At 36.9% G+C, this 22275-nt stretch overlaps 1 protein-coding gene across 1 annotated transcript; it reads right to left on the bottom strand.

The window, feature by feature from the left end:
- Positions 1-3072: 3072 nt before the first annotated feature.
- LOC132270368 (fasciclin-like arabinogalactan protein 1) lies at positions 3073-4349 on the bottom strand. Its single transcript, XM_059771547.1, is given in 2 exon segments — positions 3073-3443; positions 3446-4349. Coding segments are annotated over 2 exon segments (1275 nt in total).
- Between the last annotated feature and the right edge of the window lie 17926 nt (positions 4350-22275).

Here is a 22275-nt window from a genome sequence, read left to right as displayed (position 1 = left end):
TGTGTAGTTTCTCAGCGATGAGCCTGAGAGGAACTGTAATGTACCGGACTCTGGAGGTTCGAGGCATGTAATTCCTCAGCTATATGCCTAAGAGGAATTGTATTGTACTAGACTTTTGAGGTTCGAGGGCATGTAGTTCCTTGGCCATGAGCCTGAGAGGAACTGTAATGTATTGGACTCTCGAAGTCCGAGGTGTGTAGTTCCTCAGCGATGAGCCTGAGAGGAACTGTAATGTACCGGACTCTGGAGGTCTGAGGCATGTAGTTCCTCGGCTGTGAGCCTGAGAGGAACTGTAAAGTACTGGACTCTCGAAGTTCGAGGTATATAGTTCCTCGGCTATGAGCCTAAGAGGAATTGTAATGTATAGGACTTTCGAAGTCCAAGGTGTGTAGTTCCTCAGCGATGAGCCTGAGAGGAACTGTAATGTACCGGACTCTGGAGGTCTGAGGCATGTAGTTCCTCGGCTGTGAGCCTGAGAGGAACTGTATTTAGGCCAAATAGTCTGGGCTTAAAAAAAAGAGAATATGTTTTCTTTTCTTAATATCTCTTTAGGGCTGCTTATATTGCCCCCATTATGGAAGGTATTGCCCCCATGAAGGAAAGAAAAATATGCCTCGTTTGATGGCGGCGATGTAGATAATTTTCATGTAATTATACGCATTGGCACTCTCTGTGCTTTGGAGAAGTTTACATGAAAATTTAACCTTCGACGTATTTGAGTTCGAGGTAATTTTCATGTAATTTTATTCATCGGCATTGTTTTGTACCTTAGAGAATTTTTTCATGAGAATTTAAACTTCGACGTATTTGAGGTAATTTTCATAAAATTTTATTCCTCATTGCAGCTCGTTATGTGTTAGGGGAATTTTGAAGTCCTCGGACTCTTGAGGTCCGAAGATGAATTTTATTCCTCTTTACAGCTCGTTATGCGTTGGAGGAATTTTGAAATCCTCAGACTCTTGAGGTTCGAAGATGAATTTTATTCCTCTTTGCAGCTTGTTATGCGTTAGAGGAATTTTGAAGTCCTCGGACTCTTGAGGTTCGAAGATGAATTTTATTCCTCTTTGTAGCTCGTTATGCTTTAAAGGAATTTTGAAATCTACGGACTCTTGAGGTCCGAAGATTAATTTTATTCCTCGGCGGCCCTGTGTGCGCTAGAGGAAGTTTGAAATCCTCGGACTCTTGAGATCCGAAGACGAATTTTATTCCTAGGCAGCTCTTTGTGCCTTGGAGGAAATTTGAAGTTCTCGGACACTTGAGGTCTAAGGACGAATTTTATTCCTCGGCAGCTCTTTGTGCCCTGGAGAAAATTTGAGATCCTCTAACTCTTGAGGTCCGAAGACGAATTCTATTCCTAGGTAGCTCTTTGTGCCTTGGAGTAGATTTGAAGTTCTCAGACACTTGAGGTCCGAAGAAGAATTTTATTCCTCGGCAGCTCTTCGTGCCTTAGAGGAATTTTGAAGTTCTCGGACACTTGAGGTTCAAAGAAGAATTTAATTCCTCGGCAGCTCTTTGTGCCTTGGAGGAATCTTGAAGTTCTCAGACACTTAAGGTCTGAAGAAGAATTTTATTCCTCGGCAGTTCTTCATGCCTTAGAGGAATTTTGAAGTTCTTGGACACTTGAGGTCCGAAGAAGAATTTTATTCCTCGGCAGTTCTTCGTGCCTTAGAGGAAATTTAATCCATTCGGACTCTTGAGGTTCTTTGGACACAGGGCTTGGAGATGGCTCGTGGGCTGCCTTTGTTACCAATAGGCCCTCTTTGCGATGTTTGAATGTTTCCTTATCTTAAAGGAGTCGATATATGTGGCAAGTGTTTTGAACTAAAGTTTTCGTGTTCTGCATTTTTTATATTTTTTTTAAAACAAAACCAACTATGGAGTTTAAGCAGAACATAAATATAAGCAAATAAAAAGTGATAATAGCAGGTAACTTTTGTATCAGAACCCAAGAAGCTATTGAAACAACCCATACATCTAATCAAGAAATCTTAGTACTCTGGGTACTTCTCCAAGAGAAAATAATTTTAATTTTGAAAGACATTTATGCCAATTTGATGAGTACTCCACTGCTCTGAAGATCATGATTAAAATCAAATAATATAATCCAGGTAAACCAAGATTTTGATATATACCCTTGGGGATCAACAGGATAGTGGTTTTGCATAAACTCAATGTCCCAATATGCGAGTATAAATTCTATAGATTTATCGCCTTCTTAATTTCTACAAGAAAAACCTTGGCCTTAATCATGGCTCGTTGGTTTCGATTCACTATAGAAATCAAGAAGAAAACATTAATTGAAGAGACGATCGTACTTTGATCGATGATTAAACCATTGGAATACCTTTTAAGTCCTTTGATTATTTGCTGCAAAATTGTACAGGACTACTCCTTTGGCGATCCCTAATTTGCGATTTTGGTGTTGAACTTTGTTTGCATTTTTTTAACACTATCTGAATGTATATGGACTTGGCACGGTCTATTAAACAAACATTAAATATTTTCTGCCAAAGTGTAAAATCAATGAGTAACAAGTAATATATAATGAAGTAAATTGGATTTTCAACTGTAATGATTTTACTTATCTTTTTGAAGAGAATATACTGCCTCTGTTGGTATTGTGATTGTTGGGCAAATATTATTTCGACCGCAACACAGATTGTCCACATGAAGAGTGTTCTTTGTTGTGGTTGCAGGTTGGAGTTGAAAAGTGGTTTGGTTCATATTCCCTTTGTATACGTATGTCCTAGATCAATTGAATCCGAATTCAAATGACCAAGGCCAACTTATTTGCTAAGTAATTTTGGTATGCAAACATGATGGCTTGTTTATACTTTACCCACTGGTTGTTGCAGGTTTACCAGTGAGAGCTCATGTACAACATCGGCTAATGGGGGCAAAGCTCAGTAAAAACACCAACCACAAACTTAAAGAGGCCATAACAAATCTACCACAAGTGAATCCAATGACGCCGTTCTCATTAGTAGTCTAATCCACCGGATCTTTTTCCGAAGAATCCGTTGGAGAACCTGCAGGAGAGTCCAACGCTTGGACTGGCGTTTTCTTCGACGGCTATGGAGCCTCCGCCTCCGCCTCCAGTACTGATTCGGGTGTCAGAGCAGCCTTGAATAATTCCATCGGCATCAAAACCTTACCGATCGAGAAAATTGTCAATGGCAGTACGTCAATTATAGTCCCTGTTATTTTTGCTGTAACTATCTTCGTCTTTAACATCACACCTTCGCCGTCGTTCTGAACCGTGAAATCATGCTTTCTAGCTCTGTCGGTGGTCTGAGTGTTCATAGGACCGTTGTTGGAATTCAATATTGACAACGATTGATACACCGAAACACCATGATACTCCAGCAGAGCCTGCTTCCTCGCCACGGTCAAGTTCTTGTACTTCGGCAAGAAGTTCATGAAAGCATCGTCGATGGGACAAACACCGTCAATCCACCATCAATATTGTCCTAGTACATATTTTCAACATCGGAAGCTAGTAAAGTGTCAGCAAAGACTTTGCAGCTGTGAGCCAACATAAGAAGTGTTAGATTCATTGTGCTTGGGCCAGGAGAAGGAGCTTCAGGCTTCGGCGATGGCAAGATCTTGACGATCTGGATGACGAAGATGTTGCACAGAATCTCATGAACTGACTTGAAGAAAATAGCATCGAGATTGCCGTTATTGTCTTCGACTCCGAAGCCGACTTTGCCACGTTTGAGACCTGCGATGTTGACTAAACTGGATGGGCCGGAAGCCAAGCTGCTGGCTTGGGGTATGGTGGCAGCTAAGGCGGTGCCATTGGTAACCTGGTGGAGCTTCTTGGAGCCGAAGTAATCCAAGAGCAAGTAAAAAGAGAGAATATTTTTTAGGGCAGAGACAGAGGGGTGTTTGGAGAACAGATCTGACATCCTGGTGTTGTTGACGGTGTAGACGGTGATGGTCTCTCGGTTGTTGATATTGGTGGTAAGGTGTGTCACCGTTAGATAGTGATTGAACGTCGACAATTCTGGAAACTCGTCGAGTATCCGAGTAATAACGTGCACTTGGATGGAGCCAGAGAGAAGGAAGAGCATAATAGAAAGGACTTTAGTCCCGGCGACGGCAGGACGAAGACAGAAGGTCTTCTCACAATTTCTAGCTTCCCTTTTTTTTTGAGAGATAAAAAGAGAGTGGAGTGGACTAGAAAGAATCACTTTGCGTTCTGAAAAGGTTGGGTTGAAACCCATCTGTTTATTTGACGAGTGCAACACAAACGCATCAGAGTTGGGTGTCTGAAAATCCATTTGAATGCCGCCGATTGTTCCAGAGAGGGATCTGGCCGTGTGAGGAACACGAACTTCGGACATTTGCGCTTGTTGCGTAGAGGGATTTGGCCGTGTGAGGAACACGGGCTTCGGACGTTTGCGCTTGTTGCGCAGAGGGATCTGGCCGTGTGAGGAACACTGGCTTCGCGTCACATTGTTAGACTAGTAATTTTTAATTTCAAGTCACAGGAATTCGTGAATGCATCATGACTTGGTGGCAACAAGCGCAATGTGACGCGATGCAGAATGCTGCCATGGTGGTGTTGTTGCTGGCCTTATGGAGGTCAGATATACAGATGTGGACCACCTTGTGTTTTATGATGCTGCCACCCTTTGATGGCATTTCATCTTATGCAAAATTCAATAACCAATCACTCATGAAGGAAATTTCTCTTTTCAGATTCAGCTATAGTATTTCGTGGTATGGATTTTGAAGAAACATGAAAAACATATTGTTTGCAGCATGTGTGAAATTATATATATATATGCATATATAATATTGATATATATATATATATTTATATATAATTTTTACTAAAGATTTAACTGTAAAAATCAAGTTGGGAAACTTATCTGATTAGAGACCCATCACCATGTTGTGTCTGCAAAGGTTTGGGTACGCTGGAACACGCGTTGTGCATCGGGTTGGATTGTCTGAAAATCTCACCGGCCAGATCTTTGTGTGAGAAACATGTGGATCCTTTGGCCGTCGATACGCGGTGGCGGTTGGAAAAAGGTGGATAAAAGTCACGTCGGAGATTTTAATTTGAAGTGTTGTAACTTTGGTGGGGATATATTTCTAAAGGTTTCCCACAAATGGCGCCAAAGTGTAGGTGCAAAAATTCGCTCGACTTTGACAAGTTAACGAATTCTCTATAAAGACCACACTCAAAATAATAATATAGAACAAACCACGAACTAGAGAAATTATATAGAGATAAGGGGTATTTTGATGATATGACCGAACCTAGGATTACCTAGATTGCCTACGTATCCCACATGGAGCGTGGGAATCAGGTCGGAACGTAGTTCTGACAATGAGAATTGGATCTCTCTTTTTTGGGGCCTTGCCCTTTTTTTTTGTCTCCCCTTTATTAAGGGTTCTGAGCCCTTTTTATATAGAAAAAACCATAATAGATTCCTTTTAGGACTTGCATTGCTTGTCCCTTAAGAATCTGAATTACATCATACTTTCCTTATAACAAGGATTTACATTATTTGGTTTCCGTAGATTATAATTATTTTATTTTATTATTTATTTATTTATTTATTATTTTTTTTTCTAGTTGGTACTCACACACACATGCCTCCACGGAGACTCGAACCCCTTACCTCTCTTTGAGAAGTAGGAGCTTGATACCGCTAGGCCACATGCCTGTTGGTTAGATTATAATTCTTCTTCTAATAATACTGTTACTAAAAATGGGTTTAGTAACATATTTGTAATTGGGCTTGGGGTTTTATTATCACTGGCCTTCTTAATAAGTTCAGCCCATTATGCTTAATAACCTGGCCTAAGCTTCTTGTAGAGGCCCAATTTGAAGGTTGAATAGTCTCAGTATTTGTGGTGGTCTCCTTATGTGCTGATATGTCTTGTCTTAATTGGAAGGGGAGATTTTTGCCCCCACACCTGGGAAAACTCGAAACGGGTTTGGGCAACGGCGAGGCCGATTTAGTGATGAACCCGTGTTGCCCCATCCCGATTATATATATATCTTTAAATATATATTTTATATATATATAAAAAATAAATTTAAATTTAAGATCCTTGTTACTTTGCTATATTAGTATTTACTATTTAGTAATTTAAAAGTTGGGTCACTTTATTTATTAGCCTAATTTGAGCGCATTGGGACAATTTTTTTTACTAAATAATAAAACTGGTATGACCCGTTCTGTCTCGCAATTAAACTTAGTACACGGTGCGGAGTCAATATCAGAATATATCAATTATAAACTTATTCCGGAGTAGGGGCGAAGTTGGTGTGAAGAATTTTCTAACGGAACGGGGTAGGGTATATCCAAACCCGTTACAACTCTACCTCGTTATCATACCTAAAAAAGAGCCCTCTTTCATATGACATGACGTGTGCATATCTCTAGAAATATATTTTCATCCCTCTAAATTCTATGTCATGTTTGGGAGTACCAAATTCGTGACTTAGATTCAAAATCAAAAAGAATTTAAAACCTATAACGATTTTAGAACAATGCATTACACGTTTCTTCATTTCCAAAGCAAATATTTTTCCTCCCCAATTTCTGTTATTACTTTCCAAAATAGAAAAACTTTTTCATTTTTTAATCATTTTGCTCATATCATGTTCATTTTTATACTTACTGGATGTTCATGTAAATTATAACTTTCATGAATCCCATCACGTTGTCATTCTAATGTAAATTTGTATGTTGCTCATGATATAAATTGTCAAAAATTTCTGTTTGTCAAATTTTTGTATATGTGATATTGTGTAAATTATAAAATATAAATGAAATAAAATTTTCCCTACAAGTTAATTAGCTGTATTCAAGTTTACTCAGTCAAGTAAATCTTTCTATTTACTGTAAAATGCAATAATTTAGAAACTTGAGAACTATTTGTTTATATATCTATTGTTTGCTCAATTATAAATCGATTGACCAATTTAGAGCTTGAAAATAGACTCAAAGAGAACAAAAAATTTCTTGCACCCGACAATTCTGTCGTCGGTCATGTGTCCTTTATAACAGTCCATCACTTACAACCACTTGAACCAACTTAGAGCTTCAAAATAGACTCAAAGAGAACAAAAAATTTCTTAGGTTTTTTGGGCCTTTCGTTATTAATTCCCAAATTCCTTTACAAAGCTACAGTTAATTGGATATTTTGGTTCTAAGATATTAATTTGTATGGATGATAATATTTGTTAAATTCACCAACTTTTAACTTAAAAAAAATGAGTTCGTCACTCCTTTTTTTGCATAAACCAGGAGAAAAGGTTACGATAGCAAAACCACATGATAGGTAGTGTAACAAGCTGCTAATTTTAGTGCAATCTATAAAGTTGGATATTGTTAATATTATGAAGCATGTTTTTGAAATATATGGCAAGAAAAAAAAATCATATTGCATCTTCAAATTTTAGTATTTTATTCCAATGCAATGTAAGCAATATGACCAATTAAGTTGTTGGAATCTATTCTTATTCTTGATTGCACAATGCTCGCGCTCACATATGTTTTGCTGCCCTGCATTTTCCTTAATATTTCTCTTGTATGAGAAGTATGCAGTTTGATGGTGAATTGTTGCACTGATTCCAATCTGAACCATAATTTTTAACTTCCAGGACTGAAGAACTTAAGGCCTCAACTTTATTCTGCTGCTAAGTACTGTGAGAAGTCTTATCTCCACAGTGAACAGAAAGAGATGTAAGGCTTCTACAATTAACTGTGAATTACTGCATATAATTGTTCTTTGAAGTATAACTATGGTGGTTGTAGCAAATCACGGTGAACTTCTGAGTTGTTCTCCATTAGTTTTATAAGAGAGATCCGAGTGATTATACGCCCTTGTGCTGTGTAGGCTATAGAAGCATTAGGGAATTGATTGATGTTTTCACAATTTAATAACTATATATGTAGCTTTAACATCATATTAAAATGAAAAATGAATATTCAATTTTTTTTTTTAAGTTTCATATCGTATACATTTGTTTTGCAAATGTTGGGGTTTTATATACGTGGCTCTTACCTAGATGATCAAGTTTCCGAACCATTAGGAGTGGTGGGTTGTAAATGTGTCCTTTATATCAGTCCATCACTTACAACCCACTTGAACCAACTTCCACATTAGAGTTAGGGTTGACTCCATTAATATAGCAACTTAATTATCCACATGACAGTCCTGTAGTCGGCCACATGTCCACAATTTTGCCCAACATGTGTAACAAATTAAATCAGTAAAATACCTGGTCTAATTCGATCACCCAGATGAAAATTTGACTGGAGTGCTGCATCCTCACCCATACTCAAGCTATTTAGTGCTCCACACCCACCCATTTATACACACTTTAACTCCCATTCAAATCCGATATGGGACAAGTCCCACTTGTAACACGTTCCATCTTGAAAAAATCTCTAATTTTAATGAACAGAGAACCTCTACATAGAGAGGAGCAGAAACTTCGATGTACAGAGAGCACCGGTTAACTATGCGGAGTGAGGAGCACCATTTTACCACAAATGAAAAACGTCATACCAATGTCTTAGAATTCTAGTAACTTTCCATAATTTCTTGCTTTCACTTCCACAATTCTAGAGTGAGTGGTTGCTGCCTTATGCTCGTATATTAGCTTTATGGCATATTTATGCTGAACCACATCATTGTCATTTTGCCACCTCCTCATTGGCCCACATCGCAGCTTTACATTGGCAAGCTATTATTAGACCATATTGCTTATGTGGCTAGCACATCACATTAGTGTGTAACCATCTATATAATATGGTTTAGGTAAAATTGAGTATGGTGGAGTTTTGGGGTGCATTTTACAGACTCAGAAAATTGATTCTTCTCTAAAATGGACTTTTTAAACTAATTACACCAACATGGAAATTCACTATTCAGTCTTTTATGATAAACAAAGTATCCTCTTGTTCATTATTATCAAAGTACCCATCTTTACTTTTCCAAAATTATACAAGAACGATCTCTAATAGGAATGGTAATACTGACACAATGCTAATACCATTTAAAAAACTGGGTTTGGATTTAAATTCCATAGAAACAACTAATAAGGTGTTTTTAGTACATAAATTCCATTCAAACTTCACACTCCTGTGGTTCCTTAATTTTGGATTAGGGACTGGTATATCTTTTTAAACTATAAATTACAATCCAATGTTAAACTTTTTGATCTAAAAGAAACAACACAATCCCAGTGACAACAACCAAACCTCTAAAATGAAATGGCTTTCAACCAGCAGAAGCCACCATCAGTTACAAACTCCCATCCCCAACCACCTGAAACCACCATTCACCCCACTCCATCGTCCCCATTATCACCTTACTAGACCACCCAATGCATCAAAACATACCACTGTTGTGATATCCCTAATTTTCAAGTCATGGGTTGATCAAGTCCACATTAAAAATTAGCAAATATCAAACAACTAATAATAAGCAAGCACAAAATACAAATGGAATAAATAATAAAATAAATAAATAATTGCTGTAAGGAAATTAAATAATAAATAAATAATCTTCTGATTCCAACACTTTGAATAAATCCAACATGCTAAATAAAAAATATCTTAAGCTTCCAAAGTACAACCCGAGAATCCATACAAGGACCCCTAAATAAAATCCATAACTGAAATGATATAAAACAGTCTAAGTTTGAATAATAAATTAAACTAGGATAATGTCCTACATCAACAATCCGGAAGAGTGGTCTTTGATCCGCATGAACTACTCTACGCTTGGTACTGACGAGGACTTGAAAAATGTAACAAAGGGAGTCAAAACCTAAGAACAAGTCATTTCTACAACAACCCAATTAGAGATCCAATAAACGATACATCCCTAGTCAAACTCATGCATTAGCTACATAGTCGATATATATATATACACACACACACACACTAAAGACTTTCACTAGACAGTAGGGTAGACTCAACCGGATATTGGGTATCTCATGAAAATCACACACAAGGTGGTCATGAGTCCTCCTTCTATCAGGGTACACACATCTCGTACATCCAGCTATCCATCTCAACCGGCAATATATGCCTCAGCCGTAACCACTGACTCCAAGACCTCAAGCTCGTATCAGGGCACATAAATATATATATATATATATATATATATATATATATATATATATATATATATATATATATATAGCCATATCATGACAATGGCACACCAATCATAAATTACCATAACCATATCCTGACAATGGCACGACAACATATAAAATATTGTAGCCATATCCTGAAAATAGCACAATGAAGTATCCTAACCATATCTTGACAATGGTATAACATAGAATGGATCTAACTTATCAGCCAGTCCACCTAAACTTATTAAGACATCAAAATCGTATCCTAACAATGGTCTCATATTGATGTGTGTTAGTTTATTACCACTTGCAATAGCACGAATCTTTGTAGGATAGTACTATATAGTGGGTGTCGATCCTACAGGGAGAGGAGTTTTCTTTGCTTTGTTTTTAACTAATATCTTAGTTTACAGGTAACTGGTTGAATTGATTGATTGGTTGGTTGTCACAAACATAAAATAAAATAAAACTAAATTAAATTAAAGTGATTAGAGAGAGCGATGTCTTAGGGCTTTGACTTCACCACAATCTTCATACTATAGTTAACTATTTCAACTCTGGGGACTTAACAAATTATAATTCAAATGAATTGAACTCAATAACATTCGTTCAACTTGAGTTTTAAAGGAAGATGTTTTATAAATTGCAGTTAATTATAACCTATTTGTGGTTAGCATGGACTATTCACCTACTTACTTTAACTAATTTTATAAACAATCCATCTTTCCTAAGCATAGACTATGAAAATATTCATTTATAAAACATTGGAAAATCATTACATGATCTCCATTCTTATGTCCGGTAGGGCTCCGTCAGATACCATCCAATAAGAATGGGTTGAGTATAGTTAATGAACAGTTATATCTAAGATAAGATAATAACAATTCAAAAACTATTAAAACTTTAAAGATCCAATTGAGTTGTCTCGATTACTCATAATCATGTAATTAGAAATATAATATATATTAAAAATATCCCAGAGTTGAAACAATCAAACCATAGAAATCAGATGGGTTACATTAGTGCCCAAGAGAGAAATTAGCTACTCATGACGATGTAGAATATCATCTGTGTTGTTGTCGTCTTCACCGTCACGGACTATACTTCTCTTCTCAGGATCTTCACATTCTAAGGTTATGAAAACCCTAAAAGCCGCCACTACAATATCAGTCTTCTGAATAATGCGAAAACAAAAAACTCCTTCTATCAAGGCCTGTGCCTTCTTTTATAGAAGAAAATAAAGGTTTGGTGGGCTTTTAGGTCTTCTGGAGTGAGATACGACTTAGAAAAGAATAATTCCGTAACTTTAAATTTGATTTGTTCTGGAAGGCTCGAGCTTAAAAAGTGGTGCTCGAGCTTTGGGGCTTAGGCTTGCGCTTTTAGGAGCAAAGCTCGAGCTTTTTGGAATTATTGCTCGAGCTTCAAAAGATAATGCTCGATCTTTAATTTTATATTTAGTCAAATTTCTTCAACTATTTTCTGAAGCATCTTTTCCTTCAACATTTAGAATATTTTGGGATTCTGTTCTTTTAACATTGCTTGATCAAAGCTTCATAGGGCTCGAGCTTTTGGTTTCGAGCTCGAGCTTTTGGTACTCAAGGCTTGAGCTTTGAATAATGGTGCTCGATCCTTGAGGTCTGGCATGAGGCCCTGGGTGCTTAGTTTTTCTTTAAAATCAACTCTTCAAATTTCGACGCCTCATGCTCGAGCTTGAGGGCTAAGGCTTCAGCACCCTGAGGTAAGGCTCGAGCACCACTGAGTAGGGTTCGACTCTGAAGGTACAAGGCTTGAGCTTTAATGCCTTGTTAATTTTTTTTCTTTTTCTTGCATGGCTCGAGCCTTAGGACTTAGGCTCGAGCTTTGGTACTTGAATTCTTCCAAACTTCACCATTTAAGCTCTCGACTTGCTTTGAATGACCGACAATGACTTTGTAAGTTTTGATATTAGTCTTTTCATCATAAGGTCCCAGTTTTAACCGTTTCTCTGAAAAAGTATCTATAAACACACAATAAACATAAATCAGTCTAACAATGGATAGAAAAATCACTTTAGGCCTTAACATACGTATATTTAAGGGTTCGAATATGCAATATTCAGCGCTCATCACACCCCCAAACTTACATATTGCTAGTCCCTTAGCAATACAGAACTAAAGAGCCACTTTCGTGGGAATCACGGTTGCATTTAGCTTATGCAACAAGCCTTTAAACCCCTAGGTTACCCCAAGTGAATGAGTTATAGTCTCGTGAGGGTTTCTAGTGTTGATACCCACAAACATCTCAAACAGTGCCTTAATTGCACAATAAACTCATTCAAGCCTATTTTCAGATCATGATATCCCTGCAGTTCATCAATAAATCAAATATAACAAGTACAACCAATTATATTAATCATAAACACTTTTAACTTCCAATTTAAATCTAGCAGCCATGGTCCCCATGTGTTAGTTTAATCATTTATTCAACAATCTCAATCTCCAAAACTCTTGAATAGTGAACTTTCAGTTAAACATGTGGCTTACTATCCATACTTGCATTTGTTCCTTGCTATCCCTCAACTCTTAGGTAAACTTTTCAAATTCCAACTCCCAAGGCATTATATATTTTTCTATTCGTATGCATTTTTAAAAAAGGATAATATGCAATGTTCAGGTCTATTAAGCTTTTTAAATCACCCATGTAACAAACTTTCAACCAATGATTCATAAACCATACAGTTTTAGGGCATTCAGTGATAAAGCACCCCTTCGGACCTAATTATTCAAGTAATCTAGGCAACTTAAACCACTTATGTAATAAGCTTGCAGCCAATGACTCCCAAACCAAATGGTCTTAGGGTATTAGGTGTCAGAACACACCCCTAAGGACTTAATTGCTCAAGCAATCTAGGTACAGACCTGAACTTGACCCTTTTCTACTTCTTTTTTTCCTTTTTTTTTTTTTTTTTTTCCTTTTCTCTCTTATATATATATATATATATATATATATATATATATATATATATATATATATATATATACCTTGGTTATCAAAATATCAAATTCACCTGCTCATCTCAGTTTAACGCAAAACAAAATAAGACTTCTAGTTTATACCCCACAGAATTTATGCAAGTATGAATATGTGTAAAGTGAAGTATTTTAGAGATCAATATCATTAAACAATAATCACCCTAACAAAGTGAACCATAGGCCACCAACTGATTTAAAATTTTTTTAAGAATTTATTTTCAACATTATTTTGGCATATAGACCATTTCTAACCAACATCAGACTGCAAAAAAAATACCTGAAAATCAACAGACTCAAAATCATGCTTGTAATATCAAATTTTAGAACCTTGTGTTATTCCATCAAAATTTTGAATTTTCCCTTACCCCCAAACTTAGTGTGCACATTGTCCTCAATGTGTGAAAATAAAAGAGAGTTAGAAAGATATTACTATAAAACCAGACTAGCAAAGATATACCAAAATAAAGCACAAAAGGGAAAAATAGAGAAATTACCCCCAAACTTAGTCTGTAGTACCTGGCAAAATCAACAAACTCCAACACACATCATAGTATCAAGTATATAGAGTAATAGTAGAGAAATATCATATGAAGCTCATATATCAACACAAGTATAAGATAGGCAAAAAACATGTATATAAATGATCAGAATCAGTACAATGCTTTTTAAATAATAGACTTAGGGCATAAATACAGCATAGAGAATGAAACACATCAAAAATACTGCCCTAGTCAACAAAAGTGCCTATCTAACAAAAGAAAATACAAAAAAGCCCTAGACAGCTAATCTATATGAGGTGGAAGAGTATCGGTAGAAGTAGAAGGGGCAGACAGAGTGTGGTGTAATAGCTCCTTAAGAATGCTTTGCTGTTTACGCAGCATCTGTCTCAGCACTGTTTGTCCATCCTGCAGCTCTGCCACCCTGGCCTGTAACTCTCTAATCTCAGCCTGAGAAGAAATCTCAGCCTGCGCTGCAGGAACTAGCCTCCTTCTAGGTGGTGCCTGGCCATCAGAGGTATCCATCTCATCCTCTGTAGCCATATTGTCATCCTCATCCGCTACTTTAGTAGTAACTTCTATATAACCCTCATCTCCAAACTCCATTGCATTGTGGTGACTAGCCGGCATATGTATCCAAACCTTATTCCATTCATTCATTCCAAATATAGGAGATTCATCACAAGACTCCTCCTTTTTATCCACTATAAAACCCTGTAGCTCTAATAGCCTGGTAATCATAAATGGAAAAGGTAACTTATAGGTAGGAACATTCTTATGTGGTCCAATTTCTGACCAAAACTTCAGTAGCTGGCAGAAAATCATACCAGGAAACGAATACCAATGCTCAAACTGAATAGCACAGAGTGCCTGAAGAAAGTTAGTATTCCGAAAATTCTTATGCCTAAGAGGATGAACATTAGTAGAGATAATAGAATCCAAAATCCATAACCTCTTTGGAATCTTAGCCTTGGTAGTACTACTACGCTTTCTCCTTAAAAACCTACTATCACACAACTTTTGAATAAAATTTTCTACAATTGGTACCTTAGGGAAAGGTGTGAAATTAGGACAACTACGCCTCTCATCAACCTGCGGAGGAAGCTTATGATAACATTCTAAAGCTGCAGTAATGGCACAAGGGTTAACAATCAACACATGCCCATCTATTATAGTTCGAAGCTCCCAAGGGTCATCCTCACTATAGACAAAATTGAGATAAAATAAATGAACAAGATGATGATAAGAAAGCTTAGTAACAGGAACCATAAGTTGCAGATGCTTATAACTAAAGGACTTCGTAGCCCATCTAGTGCGAGGATTAGTGATAAACGCCTGATAATCAAATGTCGTTTCATAGGAAATTGGAATTGCCTTCTAAGCACTTGGCAAAACATCTTTAGTCACCCTAGCACGTATAAAAGGAGCAGGACGAACCATCTCAACTTTCAATTAATAGTACCCTCCAAGAAATCCCCTAAAATCACCAAAATTCTCCAATTTTTGCAATTTGGAAACTAAAGCTCGAGCTTGACCTTCTAAGCTCAAGCTTGAACCAATGCTCGAGCTTTAAGTTGCAGAGCTCGAGCTTTACCTGAAACTCCACCAAAACCAATCTCAGAAATCAATACACAGATCAACCAAAGAGTCCTTTAGATAACCATTGTATGTAGATAACTTATGAAAATCCAAATAATCATTCATCTAAAAGGAAACTCATGCTTTCATAATCCAGATCTAGAAATTTAATCAACTAAGACAGAAACAAAGGAAAGAAGATGGAGATGAAGGTTTTTACTTGATTAACATCTGCAAATCTGGAAAGAGAATGTCAAGCATCATGGTAGATTAATATGGAAAAGAAACTTGGAGACAAACTTCATAAGAAAGGTATGAGAGAATAGAAGAAGAGAAGAAGGAGAACTCAGGCTTTTAAAAAACTTTTAAAACCCAAAGCTCGAGCTTTAAAACTTGAGAGCTCGAGCCTATCGCCAAAAACCTTTAAGTTAGCAATGATGGATGGCTCGAGCTTAGTGTGCGCAAGCCCGAGCTTTTGATAACTGATGCTCGAGCTGCAGCTTTAAGTTAACAATGATGGATGGCTCGAGCTTAGTGTGTGCAAGCCCGAGCTCTTGATAACTGATGCTCGAGCTGCAGAATGAAAGCTTGAGCTTTGAGACAAATTTTTGTATTTTTCTGTTTTTTCAATTTTTATTTCTTTTTCTTAATAAACCTAAACCTAAACTATGTTAGAAATAAAATAACAATAAAAATTCACTAGAACCTAAAAATTAAAGCAAAACTAAAAATAAAAAGAAAGTATAGTACAACATACAAATGCTAAGTTTAACGTCGATAGCTCAATGAAAATTGACCTCTCTAGTCCAAGTAAGTAGGATCATGAAGTTCTATTGCCTCCACTGGGCCTCTCTGCACAGTACCCTTAATGTAGGGTTTAAGTCTCTGTCCATTGACTTTGGACACTTGTCTAGTCTTGCAATCTTGTATTTCTATTACACCATAAGGTGTAACAGAATTAACCATGTATGGACCCTCTGCAGTAGTCCTGGATTTATAAATCTTAGCACTATCATAAACATCATTACATAATTCTTCGAGCTTAGTTAGTTGAAGCTTCCTGTTAGAACCAGCAGAGTTCATATCAAAATTGAGCTTTTTTATACCCAGAGAGCTCGATGCTCTAACTCTGTAGGAAGATGACACCCTTTACTATAAACGAGACGGTAAGGTGACATACTAATCAGAGCCTTAAAAGCTGTTCGATAAGCCCACAAAGCATCATTAAGTCTGAAAGACCAATCCTTACGATCTGGCTTAACCGTTTTTTCAAGAATTCTCTTAATCTCACGATTAGATATTTCAACTTGGCCACTCGTTTGGGGATGATAGGGAATGACAACTTTATGAGTGATGAAGTATTTTTGTACCAAAGTACGGAAGTACCTATTATAGAAGTGAGCACCCCCATGAGTAATAATAGCTCGTGGCATACTAAACTGACTGAATATGATGACTTCGTGATCGGCGGTTATAGTAGCCGCTGCCTCAACCCGTTTAGACACATAATCAATAGCCACAAGAATATACTCCTTTTTATTTAACTGGATAAAAGGACCCATGAAATCAATACCCTATACATCAAAAACCTTAATGATTAAGATTGGAGTTAAAGGCATCATGTCTCTTCTAGAAATTAATCCTAACTGCTGACATCAAAGACATAACCTACAAAACACATATGTAACCCGAAAGAGTGAAGGCTAAAAGAAACCACACTGAAGAATTTTAGCTGCAATTTTCTTTGCACTAAAATGACCTTCACATGCCAAACTATGATAAAAGGTCAGTATTCTATGAAACTCACTTTCAGGAACACATCTACGAATGATTTGGTCAGCACAATACTTGAAGAGTTGGGGATCTTCCCAATAGTACATCTTAATATGAGAGAAGAATCGATCTTTTTCATACTTTGACTAAGACAAAGGAATTTTGCCTATTGCAAGATAATTCAGAATATCAGTAAACCAAGGTAAATCCCCATAAGAAACCCCAAACAGTTGTTCATCCGGAAAGGAATCAAAAACTGGAAGTGAAGTTAAGGTATCCTCAATCAGAATTCTAGAAAGATGGTCAGCTACCACATTCTCTGACCCTTTCTTATCCCGGATCTCATAATCAAACTCTTAAAGCTAGAGGATCCATCGAATCAAACGGGGTTTAGTTTCCTTTTTGGAGAGAAGATGTTTCAAAGCAGAATGATCAGAGTAGACCACTACTTTGGAACCCAACAGATATGATCTGAATTTGTCCAAAGCAAAGATAACTGCAAGCAATTCTTTTTCAGTAGTGGTATAATTCAATTGTGCATCTGAAAGAGTTTTACTCGTATAGTAGATAACATGAGCAAGTTTATCTACTCGTTGTCCCAAGATAACACCCATAGCATAATCAGCTGCATCACACATGATCTTAAATGGAAGAGCCTAGTTTGGAGGATTCATGATAGGAGCTAAAGAAAGAAGAGAGCGAAGCTTATGGAAAGCTTTTAGGCATGATTCATTGAAGACAAAAGGAGCATCCTTTGCAAGTAGATTGCACAAAGGACGAGAAATTTTGCTGAAATCTTTAATGAAATGTCTATAAAACCTAGCGTGCCTAAGAAATGATCGCACTCCCCTTACGGAGGTAGAATGAGGTAATTTAGAGATTAAATCTACTTTAGCTCTATCAACTTCAATACCTCTCTCTGAAATGATATGTCATAAAACAATCCCCTCTTGAACCATAAAATGGCTCTTCTCCCAACTAAGAATAAGATTTGTTTCCCTATAATGTTGAAGCACTAGGAACAGATGATGGAGACAGTTCTCAAATGTGGATCCGAAAATAGAGAAGTCATCCATAAAGACCTCAAGAAACTTTTTAACCATATTCGAAAAGATAGACATCATACACATTTAGAATGTTACTGGAGCATTACACAATCCGAAAGGCATCCGTCTATATGGAAATGTACCGAATGGACAAGTGAAAGTAGTTTTATCTTGATCCTTAGAATCAATGGCCACCTGATTATAGCCGGAATATCTGTCTAAAAAGCAATAATAGCTCTAGCTAGCTAACCGCTCTAGGATCTGATCAATGAATGGTAGTGGAAAATGATCATTCCTAGTAGCGGAGTTAAGTTTCCGGTAATCAATTCACACACGTCATTAAGTGGTAGTGGGCTGTGGAACTAATTCTCCCTCGGAATTCTCAACTACCGTAATACTTGACTTTTTTGGTACTATTTGAGTAGGACCCGCCCACTTGTTATCTGAGATGTGGTAGATTATTCTCGCATCTAGCAACTTCACAACTTCTTTTATAACCACCTCCTTCATATTGGGATTCAATCTTTTTTGGAGTTCCCGAGATGTTCAGGAATCCTCCTCCAAATGAATTTAATGCATGCAAATTATGAGACTAATTCCTTTCAAATCAGCCACACTCCACCCAATAACATCTTTATTTTGCTCAAGAATTTTTGAGAGACTACTTTATTGGGAACTTTTAAGATTGGAAGCAATGATCACCGGGAGGGTGTCATTTAAACCCAAGAAAGCATACTTGAGCTTGTCCGATAGTGGCTTAAGCTCAAGCTTAGGTGGAGACTCTAAGGAAGGAATATGCGGAGTACTAAAAAGCGAAGGAAAAGGCTTAAGTCTAGATTTCTATAGAGGAAAATCTGTGATAGGAGTAGAGTTGAGCAATGAATTCATTTTAGCTATTAAGGATTCGATATTGAAGTCTTCATAATTGAAGTGATTCAGACAAGCTTCTAAAGGATCCTTAGATAGAATAGTTAGGAGTGATTCCTCAACCAACTCATCAATGACATCAAGGAAGAAACATTCACTATCATCGTGGGGATGATGAATAGCATTTAAGATCTTAAGCTTGACTTTTATATTTTCAAAAGATAAATCCATGGCTCTAGTATTCGCTGTGGCTAGAAAAAGACGCCTAAAAATGACTGGAATATACTTTTTGGAATCGTGGACCGGTTCTGTATCAAGAACTAAGAAATCGACCGGAAAATAGAACTTGTCCATTTTTATAAGTACATCTTCAACAATACCTCGTGGTTGTCTGACAGAACGGTCAGCAAGTTGTAGAACAACCGACGTAGGTTTTAACTCTTCCAAACCTAACTTCTCATACACCGAGTAGGGAATAAGATTCACACTTGCTCCAAGATCAAGAAGTGCTCGCTCTATCATATTGTTTCCAATGATGTAAGAAATTGTAGGAGCACTAGGATCTTTAACCTTTATAGGAGTGTTGTACTTAAGAATAACATTGACTTGCTCGGTGAGACAAATTTTCTTAGGAACTTAGCTTTTAGATTTTCTTTTAAGAGTTCACAAGTCCTTTAGAAATTCGGAGTAGGTTGGAATTTGCTTTATAGTATCAAGCAGAGGAAAATTTATTTTGACCTGTTTTAAGACCTCTATCATATCTTAGATTTTCTCCCCTTGTTTACCAAAGTAGGAGGGTTCCTTGAGACGTTCAGGATAAGGCGCTCTTGGCTCATAAGTTGTCTCAAGATTGGGAGTAGATGAAAAAGTGACTCCACCTTTAACTCCTGTTGTGGTTTATGGAATAGAGCTTGAGGAAACATCATTGGGATGTGGATTATAAATGATAAGAACAATAGGAGCCCTAAGCCTCTCTTTTTCTTCCTGTCCTTTTTCAACTTGATTATCAACCACTTTACCACTCCTCAATGTAATGATAGCTTGAACCTGCTCATGATGAATACCTGAGGAATTGGTTTCATTAATCATATAAGTTTACCATTTCGGGTTGGCTACTGCCTGACTAGGCAGCTTTCCATCCTCTCTTCGAGATAGAGTACTCGCTATTTGCCCAACTTGTGCCACTAGCTTTGCTATGGCTTGTGAATGAGAATTAAGAAGTTGGGTATTGGCTTTAAGATCAACAAAAGCATTAAGTGCTTGATCCTCAAAAGTAGAATTTCTAGGAGGAGGAGGAAGATTAGGAGTTTAAGTGGGTTGATTCCTAAACTGAGGTGGATGATAAATAGAAGATTGATTGAAAGAATTATTTTGTGGCAGAGGGTTGGATGAATTTTGTTACTATCCCTGTGATTGTGGAACAATAGCTTATTGACTTTGATTACGCCATGATAGATTAGGATGATCTTTCCAGCCAGGATTATTTGTAGAAGAGTATAGTTTATAAGGTAGTCTGGAGAATACAACATTCATTTGCTCCTGTGGGATCTCAGATGATTGTCCCATCATAGGTTAAGTGTCAGCAAAATGGGAAGGATTAGCACAGATTGAACAAACTTCCTTTGGCAAGGCAGTTTATAGATTAGCAACAGGAACATAGCCATATGATAAGACTTGATCAAACCTTCGTTTCAAAGCTTCTATTTGAGCAGCTAACTCACTAGATTTTTCTACCTCATAGAGTTTTTCAACCTTATGCATTCCAGGTGAAGACCTAGACTTAGAGAAAGAAGTATGTTGCATTGAATTTTCACTTAGGGCCTTAAACAGTTCCCAAGCGTCAGCCAGACTCTTTCGAAAAAAAGCTCCATTACTAGATGCATCAACTATGTTCATATGAGAATCAGAAAGACCATTATAGAAAATCTGTACTAAGTGCCATTTAGCAATATCATGGTGTGGACACTTTCTTAGAAGATCATTATATCTTTCCTATGAATCATGGAATTGTTCTCTCAGGATTTGAGAAAATGCCATGATATCTCTTCTCATTTGTGAGGTTTTTCCCACTGTGTAGTACTTTTTTAAGAACTCTTATTGCAACATGTCCTATGTAGATATGAAATTTGTTGGAAGGGACTACAACCAAGTTCTTGCTTTGTCCTTAAGAGAAAATTGGAAAAGTCGCATCCTGAATGAATTATTGGTAAGAGTGGTCAACTTGGTAGTCGAACACAATTCCAAAAATACATCCAGGTGCGTATAAGGATCTTCTGTTGCAAACCCATGGAAAGTAGGAAGCATTTGGATTATAGCAGGCTTGATCTCATATTGGGTTGCATCAGTATCATGGAATACAAAGCACGAAGGGGAGGTATATATGGTTAGAATAAAATGATCCCTCAATTGTGGTTGTGGAGGAATAGGTGGAACTCGTTCTCCATTACCATTACCATTACCATTGCCATTACCATTACCATTACCCAGTGCATCACGATTATCAGCCATGTTATTAGAGGAAGTTCTTTCTGAATTTAAATGCTTTTTAAGTTTTCTTAATTGATTAAGAGTTCTCTCTATTTCAGGATCATGCACTAAAGGTTTTGACTGAGTATGGCGAATTAACATGCACTAATTCCACTAACCCTAATAGTAACAAAAATAAAATTTCCAAGTAACAGAAAATAGCAAAAACTCACAGAAGGTTTTATAAATTGAAGCTTTTTATCCCTTAAACATCTCTGTCCTCACTGCTAATTTCCTGCACTTGAAAAGAAAAATAATTAAGGTGAGATATCAAAAACTCCGAAGACTAGTAAACCAAAAATAAAACTAATTAAAAACTAAACAAATCTCCCCGGCAACGGCGCCAAAAATTGATGTGTGTCAGTTTATAACACTTGCAATAGCATGAAAATTTGTAGGATAGTACTATATAGAGGGTGTCGATCCCACAGGGAGAGGAATTTTCTTTGCTTTATTTTTAACTAATATCTTGGTTTACAGGTAACTGGTTGAATTGATTGATTGCACTACAAGAAATGATGCTATTTGGGAGGAGTTATTTGGGATGGACTAAATTCAATCCCAAAAAGGTAGGTTTTTGGGACAAAAGAGAATTGCTGTCCCAATTCACCTAAAAACAGAGCTGGCGCTAGTAAACAAAAAAAAAAAAAAAAAGCGCCAACAGTTTGGAGGGAAATAAATTTGGCGGAATTGTATTTTTTGCGCCTAATCATCATTACACATTACACGTGTTAGTCATTCACTTATCTCTTCCTTTCTGAATTTCAAATAAAAAAATAAAATAACAATAATAAAAAAAAAAACTACGTCGTTTGGATTTTACAAAACCCACCCTCTTCAACTCTTCAGTA

Source organism: Cornus florida, unplaced genomic scaffold, assembly GCF_030987335.1.
Source record: "Cornus florida cultivar Cherokee Brave unplaced genomic scaffold, ASM3098733v1 CherokeeBrave_3.0.0_Hap2_Chr01, whole genome shotgun sequence".
NCBI lineage: Eukaryota > Viridiplantae > Streptophyta > Magnoliopsida > Cornales > Cornaceae > Cornus > Cornus florida.
Note: the sequence above shows the minus strand (reverse complement) of the source record. Positions and strands in the feature narration are given on the sequence as shown.